At 39.3% G+C, this 20,544-nt stretch overlaps 1 protein-coding gene across 1 annotated transcript; it reads left to right on the forward strand.

Moving 5' to 3' along the window:
- Positions 1–15,895: 15,895 nt before the first annotated feature.
- LOC141649655 (uncharacterized) lies at positions 15,896–17,038 on the forward strand. Its single transcript, XM_074458340.1, has one exon. The coding sequence runs from the start codon at positions 15,896–15,898 to the stop codon at positions 17,036–17,038; it is 1,143 nt and encodes a 380-aa protein (XP_074314441.1).
- The last annotated feature ends 3,506 nt before the right edge of the window (positions 17,039–20,544 follow it).

Here is a 20,544-nt window from a genome sequence, read left to right on the forward strand (position 1 = left end):
CATCGACCTAATTTGTGACCTAAACCAGTGAGTGAGTAAAGGGTTGTATGGACATGTCAATAAGATCCTGTGATTGTGATAGATAGTAGTGGTAGATCTATTTCTGTGATATGTTTACAAATGTGAGAACTTCTTAAATTGTTTGTTGATTTTGCTCTCGCTCGTTCATAGTCTATAATTGATCATCAAATTTATTAGTTGTGAAACCGTGTAAACCATGATTCCTTTCGTGTTGTTCTTTTAGTTGATGTTGTGTTTTTAAGTTACGCATGAGCTAGTAATAAATGTTACGTGTTGACAATCAGTTAATTCCTTAATAAAACCTTGTTTCGACCTTAATGTTGATGCGCAACCTCTTATCATGTATTCTTTCCTGTCACGTGTGGTTGATAATGATCTTGTTGCATAGGTATATGAAAATTTGAAAAGAGGTTACGAGGACGTAACCATGTTTCTAGTCGGGTAGGATTGTAAAATCTTAATGTTTATATTGCACTTATTTGTAGATGGTGGTTTTGATCAAGTAAATGTTTCGTTGTGGGGTACCTATGCAAATGAGTTCTATATGTTTGTTCCTACTTCTGTTAGTTGGTTGAGGTGTAAAAGAAGAGTATAGTTAAACTACTGGTATTGAGTTATGAGTGGTAGGGCCTTTGTGCCGAGTTACGTTTACGGTTCAGTGAAACCATGGTTATTGACTTACTTGAGTCTGTGATCGGAATTTAAAGGGAAGATGACGGTGTTCTCAGATGAATATTTAGTTGTTATACAGTTGTGTTCTCAGGTAGTTATTAGTCGTAGTTAATTGAGTTAAGTAACGACGAGTTAAACTTCGGGACGAAGTTTATTTTTAGGAGGGCAGAATGTAACATTCCGTATTTGTTATGTTAATTGAGGTGTCAAAAGTGTGTGTTAACCGCGTTAGAAATGCGTGACGTCCGTATGTACGATATACAATACCCTGCTGATGTTTGAGTACGGAAGCGAACTTCGGGACGAAGTTCATTTTAAGGGGGGAAGACTGTAATACCCCGTATTTTATTTGAGCGAGATATTATTATTTAGTAGTATCGTAAAAGAAATTAATTGATTCATATTGTAAGACGAGTCGGGTTTATAGTTTTAGGTGGCATTTTTGGGTCAAGATGTCATAACCCATTTACCCATTTACCAAATGTTATAACCCATTTACCCATTTACCATATAACCTAATTTTAACCTAAGTTTAACCTAATTCTACCCTAACACAAAACGTCCTACTCCCTCAACCCGCCACCCTCATTTCAGCAACACCAATCCCCATCTTCACGCAATTCGAGAGAGAGTGAGAGGGCGTGGGCAGTAGCGGCACATCAGGGATGAGGTAGGGGCTTTTGTCGACGACGGTGGGTGGCCGTGGTGGCTGTTATGGCGGCGGGAAGGTAAGTACTCAACCCATTCCTCCGTTTTAGTATTGATGTCGGGTTTTGGTTGATTGTTTCGTGTCTTATATTGGCGTCTATGGCAGTTGTTGACAGGGTATAAGGGTAGTGTGGTGAGAGACGAGTGACTTGGTGGTTGTTGGGGTGGTTGTAGGTGGTTAGGGTGGCGAAACAAAGTGGCATCGAGTAATGGGGCAAAACAGGTTGGTTATTGATTTTGGACGGGTTTAGATGGGTAGCTTTGGGGTGGTGCCACCGTCGACTAGGGGAGGTCGACGAGGGGCGGTGCTAGGTTGTCCGTGTGCGTGGGTTGGTGGCGAGTCGAATGGTGGTTGTTGGGCAGGGGGTAGTTGTGGGTTGCGGTGGTGGTCAGGTTGAGAACGAGAGGTGTTGGTGATGCGTGGTGGTGAACCAGGCCAAATGGCGGCCGTGGTTCACCTCGCCGGCGGCGATCGACCCAGTGGGGGTGGTTGTTGGTGGCTGGGTTGATGTGGGGACCACGACTGGTGGTTGTCGCGGTGGTTTAGGTGGTGCGTGAGGAGAGTGGGAGCGTGTGAAGGGGGTACGGGCTGTTTTGGGTTTTTAAACGGGTTTTTCATCATTTAATCGTTATATTTCGTATCGGGTCGTATTCTAAATTAATTAATTAATTCCCGAGTGCATTAAAATAATTAAAGACGGGTTTGAGTCGGGATGTTTGAATTGTTTAGAGTTGATTCGGGTATTTCTTAAATCATATGATCCGTGTAATCTTTTATTTATCATATCGGTTATTTAATTTAATTCTCGAGTCTTTTAAATAAAGTATTCCCGAGACATTAAATAAATTATTTAATTTGATCCCCGAGTCGTTTAAATAATTAGAGATGGACTTTGAGTCGGGACTGGTTAAAATGGAAAGTTACTATAAGGGGAAAGTTTCTATTTTGGGAGATTGCTATATTTAGTAGTTAGTAATTATAAATATTATAATTGTGTTAGGTGACGGATTCGTGAAGGATCGATAATCAGATTTGTTGCTTTATTTTCTGGACTGCTTGATCTACTTAATTGGAATTCTTTGGCACCTTGAGGTAGGGAAATACACTTGACTTTGTTATCGTGTTGTTGTATGGTGTTGACTTGATTCGTGGTTGTTGATTTACGTTATGAATCATATACGGGAAAGTGATTATTTGCATTGATCGTGTTGAGTTTGTTATCACAACATTCGTTAGCTGACATGATTTCATTCATTAATATACATATTGTGTTGCATTATTACTGTTGAGCATTTCTTATGCATTGGAGTTGGAGGATGGTGTAGGAGTGACGATGTTGAGATACGATGTGGATTGTGATAAGGCCCAGGCGGGTTCTGCAGACTTGCCTGGTGTCCTCGGTGCGAGTGGCGGATCGGCTACGGTCGATACATATAGTCTCTGGGGATCGGTATGGTGGGTTGTCCGGGTTATGAGATATGAGAAATGAGATATGAGATACGAGTTGAGATGGAGATGGAGGTGGCGGAGGATCATGCATATTATATTTTGTTGTTTAAATGTTTTCCCTACTCGCCTTCGTGGTGACCTGTGTATTCGTGTACGCTTTGTGATGATCCAATTATTGGGAGCAGATTGACAGGTATTTGAGACTGATAGGAGCTGGCCGGGAAGAGAGCTTGGATGACGGACTTAGTGCCTAGCCCACCTTAGTCTTATTAGTAGCTTTATCAGACTTCATCTTTTGGTCATATTTTTTTGGAGACTTTGTTTTAATTCCAGTTGTAATCTCACTATAAGCATTTAATAAAGTACTGTGTTTCTTTCCTTTGTTATCTACTGCCTCGGGTTTCCGAGATGGTAACACCGCCATTTATCTGAGGAGTCCTAGTTCAGGCCCTTAAATAAATGGGGGTGTTACAAAGTGGTATCAGAGCGAACGATCCTCAGGCCTAAACCAATGAGCCCAATGAACATAGGATGTGTCTAATAAAAATGAACCCCGGGATAGAACTGTTAGGAGCACACTAAGGTAAGGTATGAGTTAGGGCCCCCCCCTCACACCGAACGGCCCTCTCGTTTGACCGGAAACCCCGAGTGTATATGAGAGAAAGGGTAGCAAAGTGGCTTGAGGTAGAGCATGAAATTCCTACATCGTTGTCTAAGTGTTAACTGATTGATACATTGATTATTGCATAATCGAGTAATGTATACCTTGCGACCCATATATTCTAACCATTCTGCAGGACAACGCTACGGTAAGTATTTTGTATGAATGATGACGTGAGCATATGATGTTGTAGAAATGAGAAATAAAATTTTCGAGTTCAGGTTAATAATCAATGAAGTGTTGTGGTAGCCGTGAGTATGAAAATAATTGCGAGTCGATGATAGTACCTAGTTGGATGTTGAATGATGTGTTGATTGTACTATTATGCCTAGTAATATGCGGTTATGTGATCCCGAAGCCATGCTAGTATATTATTGTGATAGTAATTAGAAACACTGTTGAATTGCATGTTTTTAGTCATAGCAATCGTGATTTAGATGTACGGAGTAGATCGAGATGCGAAGGGATTCTACGGGATAGAGGTTACGAATTGTACAGTGTGAGCTTTAAGTTAGGATGGATTGGTATCGATAGTATAGTTGTAAGAATTGGGACATAGAAAATGAACGACATAGTGCTGAAACTCGTTTAGTTGATTTCACTCTTTAATTGACCTTACTGCCATTTCTTTTCTATTTATTACCCATGGATGAAAATTTTATGAGAGATAGCCCCGTGAGTTAGTGTTCGTTTGACGTTGGTTTCATGCTTATAGAATATACAGACTAGGAGTAATAAATATTTTAGTGGGCTGTGGTTAGGAAGTTCCTGTGCAGTAATGTTCGACCAACGATTCTGTGAAAATCCTCATTTAAATTGTATTAATAATTTTTACATAATTCCAACTCCATCGATCAAAAGAGTCGCATATGTTTTCAAATTAATAAGCCACGAAAAATCTTGATGTTTCAATATTAAATAATAAGTGTTGCAAACTGACCCAAGTTTTGGACCAATAGTTGTCACATGTTTGTTTGGACCAACTGAGTTGTAAATTTTTTTTTTTTAAAATGGAATTCTTGTGCTTTAGACCTAATCCTTTTTCCCCTGTGATTTTTAACTCTCCGTATCTTATAAAATAATATGAATCAAGTTTTAATCGAACGGTTATTTATTCGTGATCCTTGAAAGTCACAACGTGAATCATGACTTGTAAAATGTGTATTCTAGGTTGAGTTTTCATACAATAGTTGGTTAATTCATGAGCTTTAATAATGTGAATTTATAATGTTTTATATGATGATAGTAGCACGCATGTTCAGTAGTTATATATCTTAATCAGTGATAAAATTAAAACTTAGTTGATAACATTGTTGGCATGATAGTATGAGTAAAAATTGGATAGCTTAATTTGATTTTAATCGAGGGTGAAATATTTGATACGAGTCCAGTTGTTTGAATATTTTATCTACATATGGCATGTTGTAATATCTCTAGTGTGTTCGTCATATTTGCATAGAGGTCGGATATATATAAATATAAAACTACAGTGTCATATCGTGGTAAAGTCGGTGGCGTTAAATGATAATTTGATTGTTCTAATATAATCGCATGAATTTTTATAATAATCATGTTTAAATGTTTACACATGGATGGTAATAATGAGTACGTTCAAATGTTCACACATGTAGGAGGCATCTGAGTTCTAATGTCTTTCATATGAGTTGTGTGCCCATAGTTGTATTTATTATCTTCATCACATTAAGTTATTTTGATTGGACCTAAGCCTATAACATGATAATAAACAGCGTCGTTATTCCTCATTGAATATGTTCGTTATTACATTGTCATAAAATGCTAAAGTGATTCTTGCAATTGTATGGGCGTGACATAAAGGAAATTGTTTGATATAACACGACATTTGACATATCTATATTCTCGAGTCGTCACTATCAATTATATTTTAATAAGATTGTTTATGATAATTATAATGACAATTATAATGGGATAACCCTTTGATGATTCACATGATATGCATTGGTTTAAATGATAGTCATTATAGTTACATTTAATTGAGCCTACGAGTTGCCTAATTATTCAATCATGCAAATCAGAGAAGTTGTTCAAGTTGCTAATTTTTTATCATAGCTAGTGTTCTACAAAGTATATGATGGCAAATGTATATGGTTAAACTATTTATACAATATCTCTTGTTTTCTTTGAAAATGAATTATACTAAGTTGCTGGACACAATTGAATGATATGGTTGCTAAAATGTGAAACATAGGTGTGATATGGAAGTAATGTTGTCGTTATCATAGATCATATGTAGTTACTTTTATTGGGAAACATGTTTTCAGAATTGATATCGTGCAAACAATTTTTATAATTTAAGATATGAATTATGAGTATGTTGTTGATTGCTTAAATTCATCGACCTAATTTGTGACCTAAACCAGTGAGTGAGTAAAGGGTTGTATGGACATGTCAATAAGATCCTGTGATTGTGATAGATAGTAGTGGTAGATCTATTTCTGTGATATGTTTACAAATGTGAGAACTTCTTAAATTGTTTGTTGATTTTGCTCTCGCTCGTTCATAGTCTATAATTGATCATCAAATTTATTAGTTGTGAAACCGTGTAAACCATGATTCCTTTCGTGTTGTTCTTTTAGTTGATGTTGTGTTTTTAAGTTACGCATGAGCTAGTAATAAATGTTACGTGTTGACAATCAGTTAATTCCTTAATAAAACCTTGTTTCGACCTTAATGTTGATGCGCAACCTCTTATCATGTATTCTTTCCTGTTACGTGTGGTTGATAATGATCTTGTTGCATAGGTATATGAAAATTTGAAAAGAGGTTACGAGGACGTAACCATGTTTCTAGTCGGGTAGGATTGTAAAATCTTAATGTTTATATTGCACTTATTTGTAGATGGTGGTTTTGATCAAGTAAATGTTTCGTTGTGGGGTACCTATGCAAATGAGTTCTATATGTTTGTTCCTACTTACATTAGTTGGTTGAGGTGTAAAAGAAGAGTATAGTTAAACTACTGGTATTGAGTTATGAGTGGTAGGGCCTTTGTGCCGAGTTACGTTTACGGTTCAGTGAAACCATGGTTATTGACTTACTTGAGTCTGTGATCGGAATTTAAAGGGAAGATAACGGTGTTCTCGAGATGAATATTTAGTTGTTATACGAGTTGTGTTCTCGGTAGTTATTAGTCGTAGTTAATTGAGTTAAGTAACGACGAGTTAAACTTCGGGACGAAGTTTATTTTTAGGAGGGCAGAATGTAACATTCCGTATTTGTTATGTTAATTGAGGTGTCAAAAGTGTGTGTTAACCGCGTTAGAAATGCGTGACGTCCGTATGTACGATATACAATACCTGCGATGTTTGAGTACGGAGCGAACTTCGGGACGAAGTTCATTTTAAGGGGGGAAGACTGTAATACCCCGTATTTTATTTGAGCGAGATATTATTATTTAGTAGTATCGTAAAAGAAATTAATTGATTCATATTGTAAGACGAGTCGGGTTTATAGTTTTAGGTGGCATTTTTGGGTCAAGATGTCATAACCCATTTACCCATTTACCAAATGTTATAACCCATTTACCCATTTACCAAATGTTATAACCCATTTACCCATTTACCATATAACCTAATTTTAACCTAAGTTTAACCTAATTCTACCCTAACACAAAACGTCCTACTCCCTCAACCCGCCACCCTCATTTCAAAGAACACCAATCCCCATCTTCACGCAATTCGAGAGAGAGTGAGAGGCGTGGGCGATAGCGGCACATCGGGGATGAGGTAGGGGCTTTTGTCGACGACGGTGGGTGGCCGTGGTGGCTGTTATGGCGGCGGGAAGGTAAGTACTCAACCCATTCCTCCGTTTTAGTATTGATGTCGGGTTTTGGTTGATTGTTTCGTGTCTTATATTGGCGTCTATGGCAGTTGTTGACAGGGTATAAGGGTAGTGTGGTGAGAGACGAGTGACTTGGTGGTTGTTGGGGTGGTTGTAGGTGGTTAGGGTGGCGTAAACAAAGCAAGCATCGAGTAAGGGGGCAAAACAGGTTGGTTATTGATTTTCAGACGGGTTTAGATGGGTAGCTTTGGGGTGGTGCCACCGTCGACTAGGGGAGGTCGACAGGCGGTGCTAGGTTGTCGTGTGCGTGGGTTGGTGGCGAGTCGAATGGTGGTTGTTGGGCAGGGGGTAGTTGTGGGTTGCGGTGGTGGTCAGGTTGAGAACGAGAGGTGTTGGTGATGCGTGGTGGTGAACCAGGCCAAATGGCGGCCGTGGTTCACCTCGCCGGCGGAAGTCGACCCCAGTGGGGGTGGGTGTTGGTGGCTGGGTTGATGTGGGGACCACGACTGGTGGTTGTCGCGGTGGTTTAGGTGGTGCGTGAGGAGAGTGGGAGCGTGTGAAGGGGGTACGGGCTGTTTTGGGTTTTTAAACGGGTTTTTCATCATTTAATCGTTATATTTCGTATCGGGTCGTATTCTAAATTAATTAATTAATTCCCGAGTGCATTAAAATAATTAAAGACGGGTTTGAGTCGGGATGTTTGAATTGTTTAGAGTTGATTCGGGTATTTCTTAAATCATATGATCCGTGTAATCTTTTATTTATCATATCGGTTATTTAATTTAATTCTCGAGTCTTTTAAATAAAGTATTCCCGAGACATTAAATAAATTATTTAATTTGATCCCCGAGTCGTTTAAATAATTAGAGATGGACTTTGAGTCGGGACTGGTTAAAATGGAAAGTTACTATAAGGGGAAAGTTTCTATTTTGGGAGATTGCTATATTTAGTAGTTAGTAATTATAAATATTATAATTGTGTTAGGTGACGGATTCGTGAAGGATCGATAATCAGATTTGTTGCTTTATTTTCTGGATCGCTTGATCTACTTAATTGGAATTGCTTTGGCACCTTGAGGTAGGGAAATACACTTGACCCGTTATCGTGTTGTTGTATGGTGTTGACTTGATTCGTGGTTGTTGATTTACGTTATGAATCATATACGGGAAAGTGATTGACTGCATTGATCGTGTTGAGTTTGTTATCACAACATTCGTTAGCTGACATGATTTCATTCATTAATATACATATTGTGTTGCATTATTTCTTGTTGAGCATTTCTTATGCATTGGAGTTGGAGGATGGTGTAGGAGTGACGATGTTGAGATACGATGTGGATTGTGATAAGGCCCGGGCGGGTTTCGCAGACTTGCCCTGGTGTCCTCAACAAGGAAAGCGAGATCGGCTACGGTCGATACATATAGTCTACCGGGATCGGTATGGTGGGTTGTCGGGTTATGAGATATGAGAAATGAGATATGAGATACGAGTTGAGATGGAGATGGAGGTGGCGGAGGATCATGCATATTATATTTTGTTGTTTAAATGTTTTCCTACTCGCCATGCGGTGACCCGTGTATTCGTGTACGCTGTGATGATCCAATTATTGGGGAGCATTGATTGACAGTATTTCGAGACCGATAGGAGCTGGCCGGGAAGAGAGCTTGGATGACGGACTTAGTGCCTAGCCCACCTTAGTCTTATTAGTAGCTTTATCAGACTTCATCTTTTGGTCATATTTTTTTGGAGACTTTGTTTTAATTCCAGTTGTAATCTCACTATAAGCATTTAATAAAAAATCGTGTTTCTTTCCTTTGTTATCTACTTGCCTCGGGTTTCGAGATGGTAACACCGCCATTTATCTGAGGAGTCCTAGTTCAGGCCCTTAAATAAATGGGGGTGTTACAAAGTGGTATCAGAGCGAACGATCCTCAGGCCTAAACCAATGAGCCTAATGAACATAGGATGTGTCTAATAAAAATGAACCCCGGGATAGAACTGTTAGGAGCACACTAAGGTAAGGTATGAGTTAGGGGCCCCCTCACACCGAACCACTGCCCTCTCGTTTGACCCGGAAACCCCGAGTGTATATGAGAGAAAGGGTAGCAAAGTGGCTTGAGGTAGAGCATGAAATTCCTACATCGTTGTCTAAGTGTTAATTGATTGATACATTGATTATTGCATAATCGAGTAATGTATACCTTGCGACCCATATATTCTAACCATTCTGCAGGACAACGCTACGGTAAGTATTTTGTATGAATGATGACGTGAGCATATGATGTTGTAGAAATGAGAAATAAAAATTTCGAGTTCAGGTTAATAATCAATGAAGTGTTGTGGTAGCCGTGAGTATGAAAATAATTGCGAGTCGATGATAGTACCTAGTTGGATTTTGAATGATGTGTTGATTGTACTATTATGCCTAGTAATATGCGGTTATGTGATCCCGAAGCCATGCTAGTATATTATTGTGATAGTAATTAGAAACACTGTTGAATTGCATGTTTTTAGTCATAGCAATCGTGATTTAGATGTACGGAGTAGATCGAGATGCGAAGGGATTCTACGGGATAGAGGTTACGAATTGTACAGTGTGAGCTTTAAGTTAGGATGGATTGGTATCGATAGTATAGTTGTAAGAATTGGGACATAGAAAATGAACGACATAGTGCTGAAACTCGTTTAGTTGATTTCACTCTTTAATTGACCTTACTGCCATTTCTTTTCTATTTATTACCCATGGATGAAAATTTTATGAGAGATAGCCCCGTGAGTTAGTGTTCGTTTGACGTTGGTTTCATGCTTATAGAATATACAGACTAGGAGTAATAAATATTTTAGTGGGCTGTGGTTAGGAAGTTCTGTGCAAAGTAATGTTCGACCAACGATTCGTGAAAATCCTCATTTAAATTGTATTAATAATTTTTACATAATTCCAACTCCATCGATCAAAAGAGTCGCATATGTTTTCAAATTAATAAGCCACGAAAAATCTTGATGTTTCAATATTAAATAATAAGTGTTGCAAACTGACCCAAGTTTTGGACCAATAGTTGTCACATGTTTGTTTGGACCAACTGAGTTGTAAAATTTTTTTTTTTAAAATGGAATTCTTGTGCTTTAGACCTAATCCTTTTTCCCCTGTGATTTTTAACTCTCCGTATCTTATAAAATAATATGAATCAAGTTTTAATCGAACGGTTATTTATTCGTGATCCTTGAAAGTCACAACGTGAATCATGACTTGTAAAATGTGTATTCTAGGTTGAGTTTTCATACAATAGTTGGTTAATTCATGAGCTTTAATAATGTGAATTTATAATGTTTTATATGATGATAGTAGCACGCATGTTCAGTAGTTATGTATCTTAATCAGTGATAAAATTAAAACTTAGTTGATAACATTGTTGGCATGATAGTATGAGTAAAAATTGGATAGCTTAATTTGATTTTAATCGAGGGTGAAATATTTGATACGAGTCCAGTTGTTTGAATATTTTATCTACATATGGCATGTTGTAATATCTCTAGTGTGTCCGTCATATTTGCATAGAGGTCGGATATATATAAATATAAAACTACAGTGTTAGTCCCATCAGCTGTGAGATCGTCTGATTGCGTTGTGCTTTCCAGGTGGGGTTTCCCTACTCAGTATTAGTCCCATAATGCATTGTTGGTATTGTGTAATTGCTGATTATTATCGTATTGGTTTTATGACGGTTGTTGATTGATTGTTGTTGATGGTTGTGATTGTTTGTCTCTGGTTCTCGAGATGCGTTCTCGGCTGAGTGGAGTCACTTGCGGGAGTGGCTTCACGCCCTAGTTTCGCCCTCCGTGGAACCCGCCACGGGAGGGGATGTGCACATTAATGGGACAGGGTTATCGCTCGGTATGATGAGCGGGGATTTGGTGGGTACGGCTGCGGTCCCCCACGCGGGTGGCTAGTCCGGTGGACGATCGGTGACGGAGATTGATTGGTGTGGGTGATTGTGTGTATTTGTTTGAGTGTGTTGTTTCTCGATCTTTGTTGGTTATATAAATTGTGTGATTAGTCGACCCGTTAAATGTTTTAAAATCGTGGTGATCCATTCGGGGATGGTGAGCAGTTATTGAGCAGGTATGAGTCGAGTTACGGGGATAGCTGGGATGTGCCACCGTCTGATGATAGAAGTCTTCCGCTGTAGCTTAGTAGTTTAATAAACATTTCAATTAGCTGATTAGACAGCTGGTTTGAGAACATGTATTCGTATTTTGGTTTTGGTTTTGGATTGTAACCTTTCGCTAAAGTATTACTATTAAATATTGTTTCGTTATTGTCTATTTGATCATCATTGCCTCGGGTAACCGAGATGGTAGCATTCTTATACCTGAGTGGTCCTGGTAAGGCACTTGGAGTATGGGGGTGTTACAAAATGGTATCAGAGCGACGATCCTGAAACCGGTAACCAATGAATCTAATGAACATAGGGAGTCAATTAAAATGAACCCGGGGTAAAGGTTGTAGGAGCTAATGCAAAGGCTTGGGAGACGTCCTAAAGTCGCGAACTCGCCCTACAATTTTGAACCGGTCACATGGGGGGTATATGTCAAGGTCGTATGTGATGTTTGTTAGTTTGTATGTGAATGTGATGAAGTATGCTGTAATTGTTGAATGATTGAAGTAGAAGGTTGAGTTTGTGCATGAAAGATTGGTGAAGTATATAGAACCGTTGTTTGAACAAGAAGCATGTTGGATGTTTACTATGTGGCGTTTGATAATATGATATAGTTGTTTGGTTGATCACATGAAAAGCTTGGTAGGATTACATGTTTAACTATATTATATGTTGAGTTTATAATGTTGCATAGTATGTTGGGATATGTGAGAAAACATGCGGGTAGTATACACCAATCACCTAATGGAACACCATAGTTTTCAAAACATTTAAACGGGCTCAATTACTGAATAAACAAGATAAGCAAACAACACATCCAATTATACAAACACATTTCTCCAACTCCATCTCATCACCAATCACCTGATTATACTCTAAAGTGTGTAGCCCTGCCAGAATACCCATCGCAACACTCCGCCAGTGGGGACCGCAGTCGTACCACCTAAGCCCCACTCAACCCCATAGAGCGGATAACCCATGTCCATTAATGTGCAAATCTCCTTTGTGACTGGAACCACAAGGGGCAAATCAAGGACGCGAAGTCATTCCCGCAAATGACTCCACTCAGCCGAGGGCGCACCTCGCGAACCACATACAAACAAACAACCAATCCACAATACCAATATAATATGTATCCAAAGTACGATTACAGTAATCATGCCAACAAAATAATCATGCCATCTAATACTTATTTACGCAGTCAACTGAGTAGGAAAACCCTATCTGAGACGGAATCACCAACAATCAAATGCAGCGGATCAAAAAGCTTCCTCTACAAAATCACCTCCTATAAAAAATAATCATATAATCATAAATCTGCTACACAATCACTCTCAAAAACCCCCAAATCACCCAACTAGGGTTTAACCAACATTAACTATTTGACATAAAAACAATATAGGAATCTTACCCAAACAATGACGATCACAAAGGTATGACGATCTCAAAAATTCGACAACCCTAGCCTTGGTTTGATAGCAAAGAGAGAAGAGGATTGAACGTCGTTTGTTTTCTCTTTCTGTGAAAGGTTTAAAAAACTAAAAGTAAAAACTAAAAGAACTGTCGAAATCACTTTAAATACCTCTCCTCGTTTTACTATCAAACTCGGATCGGCCAAAAAACCGTTAAACACGACTTATTCGATCAAGTACCACATACTCGATCGAGTTGCCCCTACTCGATCGAGAAACTACAAAGCAGAACGTACTCCATAATGAATCAGTGACGTACTCGACAGAGGTCGAGTAAGTCTTACTCGATAGAGTACCCACCAGCTCAAATATCCGAGGTATTACAAAGAGCGCAGTTGAAGACTTGCTAATCCAGTCGAGTCTTGATGAGGCGTTGAATTGACTAAGCCATTGGAGATGAGTGCTTCTTATTAGGAGTCAAAGAAAAATAAAGTTGTGAGTATGATAAGGTTGACGGTAGCACCGAAGATTAAGTATGATCTTTTGGGTGTGAAGGAGTCGAGGGCCTTGTTAGAGAATTTACAAGGCATGTATGTGTCAAAGTTGCTCACCAACCGACTATGTTTGCGATAGAAGTTGTATCAACTCAAGATGGAGAAGGGTGATACAAACTTGCAAGACCACATACATAAATTCAACCAATTAGTGTGTTAGCTCTTGAATGCCGATGAGAAAATAACGGATCAAGAGCAATCTCTCTTGCTATTGCTTCATTGCCAAAGAGTTTTAGACCCAATTTGATGACGATGCTCGTGAGTAGAGAGAAGATATCTTTGGATGAAACAATATTAGTGATGGGAGAAAATGAGAGGATAGTGGCAAAAATAGATGGAGATGCATCATCAAGTGATGGGGAACTAGTGGCAGATGGTTGTGAAAGAGGGAAAAGATCACAAAAACATGGAGATGGCTAAAGAAGTAGATCGAAGTCGCGTGCTAATAGATTTAACAACTCACAAGAAGAGAGTAAGAGTGTTAATGGTGTGCTAGAAGTTTTGAGAACTTCTTAGTATAAATAGATGTTGGTGCTAATAGATTTAACAACACACACACAATAAAAAAAATTCTAGAATAAGTGCAAGTATAAAATATACGTGAGTCCATTATTCATATGATTGGTGAGAATATTAATTTTCGGAGAAATTAAGTGTTCAACATCCTTTATAAGAAGAGAGTAAGAGTGTTACAAATTGTGAGAGGGAATGACAATATTTGTTGTCCGTGATTGTACTCCATAATTATTTAATACACTTTAATAGTGGATTGATTTTGCCGAGTAGGGCCGTGGTTTTACCCTTAATTGAAAAGAGGTCTCCACGTAAAATTGTGGTGTCACTTTATTTGTTCTTACTTACGCTTGTTGTTTGTGTTCCATCATAATATCATTGTTGGGTGAGACTTTTCCCGCACCAATTTACATGACGCTTCCCCAACAGGCACGGCTAGGCTCGCTAGCACCCCTAATTCAAGATAAAGAATGCAAAAACAATCAAATAATTTTCTTTTAAGTTCCATATAATTACAGGGAAATTAGTTACATGTTCCGTACACCTGGTAAAATTGATTGAACCTGAACCTAGACCTGGAAAACGGGTCAACCGGGTTGGGTTTGGGTCGCGCTAGTTTGGGTCGGGTTAATTTCGGTTAGCAGGCTTCGGGTCGAGTCGGGTTGGATTATTTCGAATTCGGGTCATTTTCGAGTCGACTATTAGCGAGTTATTCATGAATAATAATCCTTTTACAACAATAAACATTCGGGCCAGGTTATAGCGGGTCGGGTCAATTCGGGTTTCGGGTCAAGTTCGGGTGTCGGCCCGAATTTGGGTTGGTTTACTCAGGTTGGGTCAATTTTGTCAGATCTACCTGAAGCCCACCCGATACCCGAACCCAAGACCCTAACCCAAATTGACCGACCCAGTATAACTCACCCAAATGTTTATTGTAACAAACTGATTATTATCCCACAAATAACTTGATAATGTTGATCCGAAAATGACCCGGCCGAACCAAACTAAACCGAGCCTAACCAAAATGTACAGACTCTAGATGACTCGACCCAAAATAACCCGACCTAATTGACCGGTTTTCCAAGTCTAGAAGAGAGTATCAATGGATAGGGGTCCATGATAAGCTTAACGTTAATAAGAATGAAACATAAACAACTCTATCTTCCAGTTCATTGTGGGAAAATTAACTCCATTTGTACAAATAATAACGCAATTGCTCTTAAACAATTATTTAGCAAGATCCAATCGTATCTATAACAAGATTGACCACATATTAAACTCGTAGAATGGTAAGCAAAAGCATTTCAATCTCATTTTTTTAATTATCATCTTGGATTAAGGTTTAATGTAATGGTTGCTTAGTTGGAAAAGGAACCACACTTACTTGTGCTATATACCTATATTAAAGGAACCTCGTAGCCACCATAGCACGTAATCAAATTGTAAAATGCCTCTGATTTACAATAATCTTTTGAGTTTGCAAGCTCTTTTAAATATATGTAATAAAGATTTTATAAACGAGAAAATTATTGTAAGACGGAGGAAGCATAATGTATCATATTATTACAGAATTTGAGACCATAACATTGTTTGATTACCTAGGATCTTTACCAAGATAAGTTAGATACTTACTCCAACTTATAAGTACTTAGATCAACAGTCAAAAGGTAAGAAGAGCTGAAGAGGTATCGACCTCTAGGTTGAGATAGAGGTATCTACATTCTACACGATAAAGTCTAGGCACGAATCTTAATACCAAGGTTCAAATCTCATTCCCATGTATATGACTATATACTACTCCGTATATAGCCATATAGTACAATTCCTGTGCATCATTCGACACTAGCAATAAACATTAAAGTATTCACTAATCAAAATGTTTATATGCGGATGACCTGCTCTTGTTTTGCAAAGGCACTCCTGCTTCCATTATGTGGCTTCTCAGGGGTTTCTCTACTTTTTCTTCTGCTTCTGGTCTATGCTTGAATCGTGACAAGACTAACATTTACTTTAATGGAGTTAAGAATGAGCTTATTGAGGAGATTGTGTCTATTTCAGGATTCAAAGTTGGTACTCTTCCTTTTAAGTACCTAGGTATTCCAATCTCTTCTAAGAAGATTTCTAAGTATGATGCTCATGTTCTTATTGAAAAGATTGTCAGCAGGATCAGGTCCCTTGGAGCCAGACAGCTTTTTTATGCTGGTAGAATGGTTCTTGTTAAATCAGTTTTGTCCACTATGCATTCTTATTGGGCTTCAATTTTCCTTATTCCTTCTGGTGTCATGAATAAAGTAGATGCAATTTGTAGGAATTTTCTGTGGGGAGGGAAAGATTCCTACCTCAGAACTCCTAATGTTGCTTGGGCAAAGTGTTGTACGCCAAAAGAGGAAGGGGGATTGGGTCTTATGAATGCTAAGATATGGAATAAAGCTGTTCTTGGAAAATACACCAGTTGGTTAGCTACAAAGAAGGATCACCTTTGGGTTAAATGGGTTAATCATGTTTATATGAAAGGGAGTGCTTGGACTGGTTATTCTGCTCCTTTAGATTGCAGTTGGACTTGGAAGAAGATTGTGCAGGTCAAGGATATTTTTAAGAATGGTTATCAAAATAACAGTTGGACTCCCAATGTTTCTGGCTACTCCATTGCATCTGGCTATAACTGGTTAAGAACTCCCTCTCCTAAGGTCCCCTGGCGGTTTATTTGTTGGAACTCCCACAACATTCCTAAAACTGCATTAATCTATTGGGCATCTCTTCACAAGAAACTCCTTACTCGTGATAGATTAGTCCAAATGGGTATATGTACCGAGGTTAACTGTTGTTTGTGTGATGCTGCCCCTGAATCTCATGATCACTTATTCCATGATTGCGTCTTTACCAGAAGGTGTATGAATCTGTTGCAGCTGAAATTTCAATTCCCTGTTCCTACTGATGACATAATCAGGTGGTTCTCTGCTGGCAGATGCAAGAGTGTACTGCAGAAGTTACTTGCAGGTGCTTTATATGTTGGTATCATTCATGCAATTTGGATGGCTAGGAATCATTCAAGGCTTCATCATTCTGTTATTTAACCTAAAGTCTTAGTGCAGCAAGTTTGGAAGGAGGTATTAGAAAGATGGAAGAACAGAAATAGATCCCCCCTGAGACCATCAGAAATTCAATGGTTATCTCGTGTATCTATGTAATTTTGTTTGGTTCCCTTAGCTAGTGAGTTGAGCTTGTATTCAGAACATTGTATACCTATTTTTTGATATTATATACTTACCCTTCACCAAAAAAAAAAATGTTAAAACAAATAGCAAAAAACAAGAAACCTATATTAGAAACTTATGAAATTTGATTAATTAATTAGAAGGTTTTTTTTGTAACCGTCACAAGCTTGTGACCTCTCACAACCCCTTCTCCACTTACATTTCCACTTGTTCTCCCACTTGCAGCTTGTGACAAAAAGTGTCCATCACAAATGAAAATTTGTGTCAAATTCAATATGAACTCAAATGAATATACTTTCGAATTCAAACTAACCTAAACCACTAGAGATAAACAACAATCATGCCAACACAAAAGCTCTCTTAGAAGTGATTGTTGGGAAAATAGAAGAATCTAAAAACCTTCCACTTCTCTTTAAAAAAAAACCCTAACCCTTTGCTTCTGACCCGCCGCCTCCCCTAATCAATTCACTCCCCCCCCCCCCCCTCCCCCTTTTCCCCCTACCCTTCGCCGGAGATGAGTTCACTCCTTGACCCATCTCCGGTGGTAGCTCAAGTTTCCTCTTTGTGGCGGACCCCAATTGCCTGATCTCTCTCCTTTCTCTCTGCGGATCGTTTCCGTCCTGTTCGTCCGGCGGGTTTGGTTGGTTTTCGTGTGGTGATTTTTGAGGTCGTTCCGTTCTGCGTTCCCCTGTCCTGTCATCGAAAGCGTCAAATGCGTTCCAGGGGTGTTTCCCCTCTCCCTCTCCCCGCCCCTGGTATGTCCTGGTGCCTTGATGGTCGTCGGTTGTCGTTGTGTCTGGTCGATGAGTATAGCTCATCTGGGTGGTGTTTTTCTGTTAAGTGGTGGTGGTTTATGGGACGATCTGGTGTTTCCCCTTCCCCTCGCCCGTCCCCCACCAGATTGGCCGCTTTTCCGGTTCGGTTTTATGTCGGTCTGTTGTGATGTTGTTAGTCGGGTTGAATGTCTGTCGATGGTCCTGGGGGGTTCGTTTGGAATTTGGAGTCTCAGTGTTCTGGGGTTTGGTGTTCGTTGGGTGTGCCGTGTCCACGTGGACGATGGGTTGTGTCCCGTTGTTCTTGGTTGGAGTGAGGCTGTTTTGCTGGGGTCCGTTACTTTCTGGTTGAGGTGTGTTGGGTAGGGTGGATTTTGGTTTTAGGTGGTGTCTTTGGTTTGGATATGAGGCGGTGGTTTCCTCGTCCTTTAATGGTGTCGCTTTTTATCTTCTTTTCTTGTTGTTTCCTCCTAATAACTTCCTTAGATAGGAGCCTAAGTAGTCTCTTTAGTGGTAAGCCAGGTCCTCTTATCGGTGGTGGTTTTGGTGTTGAGGTGCTTTTGTCTATGGGTGTTCGTGTAACTAATTACATGCTGGACTTCTCGGTCCGTTTGTGCTATGATCTTTGGGTGCGATCTCTGAGGTGTAGGTGATTTATCTCCGTCGAGGGTAGACTCCGTCTTGCTTCTCATCTTTTCTTTCTACGCTCTTTTCGTAAGAGCGTAAGTGCACCTTGTCATTTTTACTCTTTCGTTTGTGTGTACCGACGGTACTTGGAGGTCTTCAGTGTTAATGAAGATGATATCAACGTTCGTGAACAAGCTGCCATCTTTTGCCTTTCTACCATCGTTAATCTTGCTTATCTTATTGTTTTAGCTATACTTTTAAATAAAGGTTATGTAATTTCTATGTATGACTTTGTAGTGCTAGATCTAGTTGTCAAGTGTCTGTCTCTATTTAGTCGAATAACTTACTCTGTATTGGTTACAATAATGTAAGTTATTCACCTTCTGTCAAAAAAAAAAAAAATCATGCCTACACAAGAGAGAGAAAGCTGGAAAAAAACATGGGGTCAAAAAACCCTAAAAACCCGTCAGTGAAACTGCCGCAGCTCCCCACCGTCCCTCTTGACTCGCACACTATCACCGGATATGGGGCCGTTTTCAATGCTCTGTCTCCGGCAATCTCTCACTCTCCTCTAATTAAACTCGACTACCTATTTTCCTACACCCACTACCCTTTAGCTACTCTCCATTATCCTCTTTGTGGTTCGTTTTCGACCTTGAATATGGTTGCTGTCTTTCGCGGGATGAAGCTTTTTGGCATGGGGAGTTTCCCTGATTTTGTAAGAAGTGGTCATGGTTTTCTGTTTTTTTGAAGAAGACGATGTATGTGTTGTTCTCAAGGCCTCTTCTTCCTTTATCTCTTGTGTTTTTCACACCGGTTTTGCGCTGTCTTTTAGTTCCTTTTGATCCGTTTTAGGTTTTGGTTTTGATCAATGTTGGGTCTTTACAAGGTTTGGTGTGACTAATGCTTTGCCATGTTTTTGCCTTCAATCCTGATTTTGTTTTAGTAGTCGGAAGTGGCTGTTTGTTTTTCGATGGTGGACTTTGTTTGTTCTTGACAGTTTCTAGTCCGAGGTCAGTGTCGAAGGTTTCTTTGGGCGATATTGCTGGTAGTTTGGGTGTGGGATTCTGTTTGGTAGTTTGGCATTAATTATCAGAGGAGTGGGAGTTGGGTGGGTTTGGGATGGGATTAACGATGGTGATGGTTTGGGTCAGGTGCGGTGGTTTTCCGAAACCCTTGTCCAGCTTGTTTCTTAACGATTTCTTGTCCGGTTTTTGCTTATAAGCTTTTATTTCTGGTTCACTAATTTCAAAATAATCTACTCTGAGAAGAGTATTTGTGCTTTTAATCACCTCTTAAAGGTGGTCTATCTTAGCTTTTCAAGTTGAGGTTATTTTGTGAAAAGTTATGGCTGCCATTTCTATTAATGCAATTTTTCTAAAACACTTTGTTATTGCACATGGAACTGGTGAGTTCAAGGACTATGATTGGTCACTATTTAGTTCTTTCTTACCAATGGAAGGAACCCATTTGATTAATGTTAAATTTCTTAAGGAGAAGGGTAACGATTTTTTTAAGCAAAATATATTTGACTCTGCTGGCGGCTGCTATGAAATGGCATGTCGACTTTTATGTTTGGTATAATACTACGGATTTTTATAAGCTAAGTACTCGACCGAGTAGAGCCTACTCGGCCGAGTAATGTTAAAAGTGTATTTTGTTTGGCTTCTGCTGAGGAATACTCGGCCGAGTATGATGAATACTCGACCGAGTAGAGAATACTCGGCCGAGTATGCTCTATACTCGACCGAGTACCCGGTCTGGCGAGCATTATTTCAGCGGTTAGGTTCGGGAGTAATTAGGGATTTATATATTCGATAATCAGTTTCTAAAAACGTCATTTGCAAACCTAATCATTTTACGATAACCTAACCACTCCCAAATCTCCCACTGTGTGTGTATCCATCGTAGTTCTTGCATTCAATCTCTCGTTCTATCGTCGGTAAGTCCTTATCCCCATGTCAT

Source organism: Silene latifolia, chromosome 3 (assembly GCF_048544455.1).
Source record: "Silene latifolia isolate original U9 population chromosome 3, ASM4854445v1, whole genome shotgun sequence".
NCBI classification, from domain to species: domain Eukaryota; kingdom Viridiplantae; phylum Streptophyta; class Magnoliopsida; order Caryophyllales; family Caryophyllaceae; genus Silene; species Silene latifolia.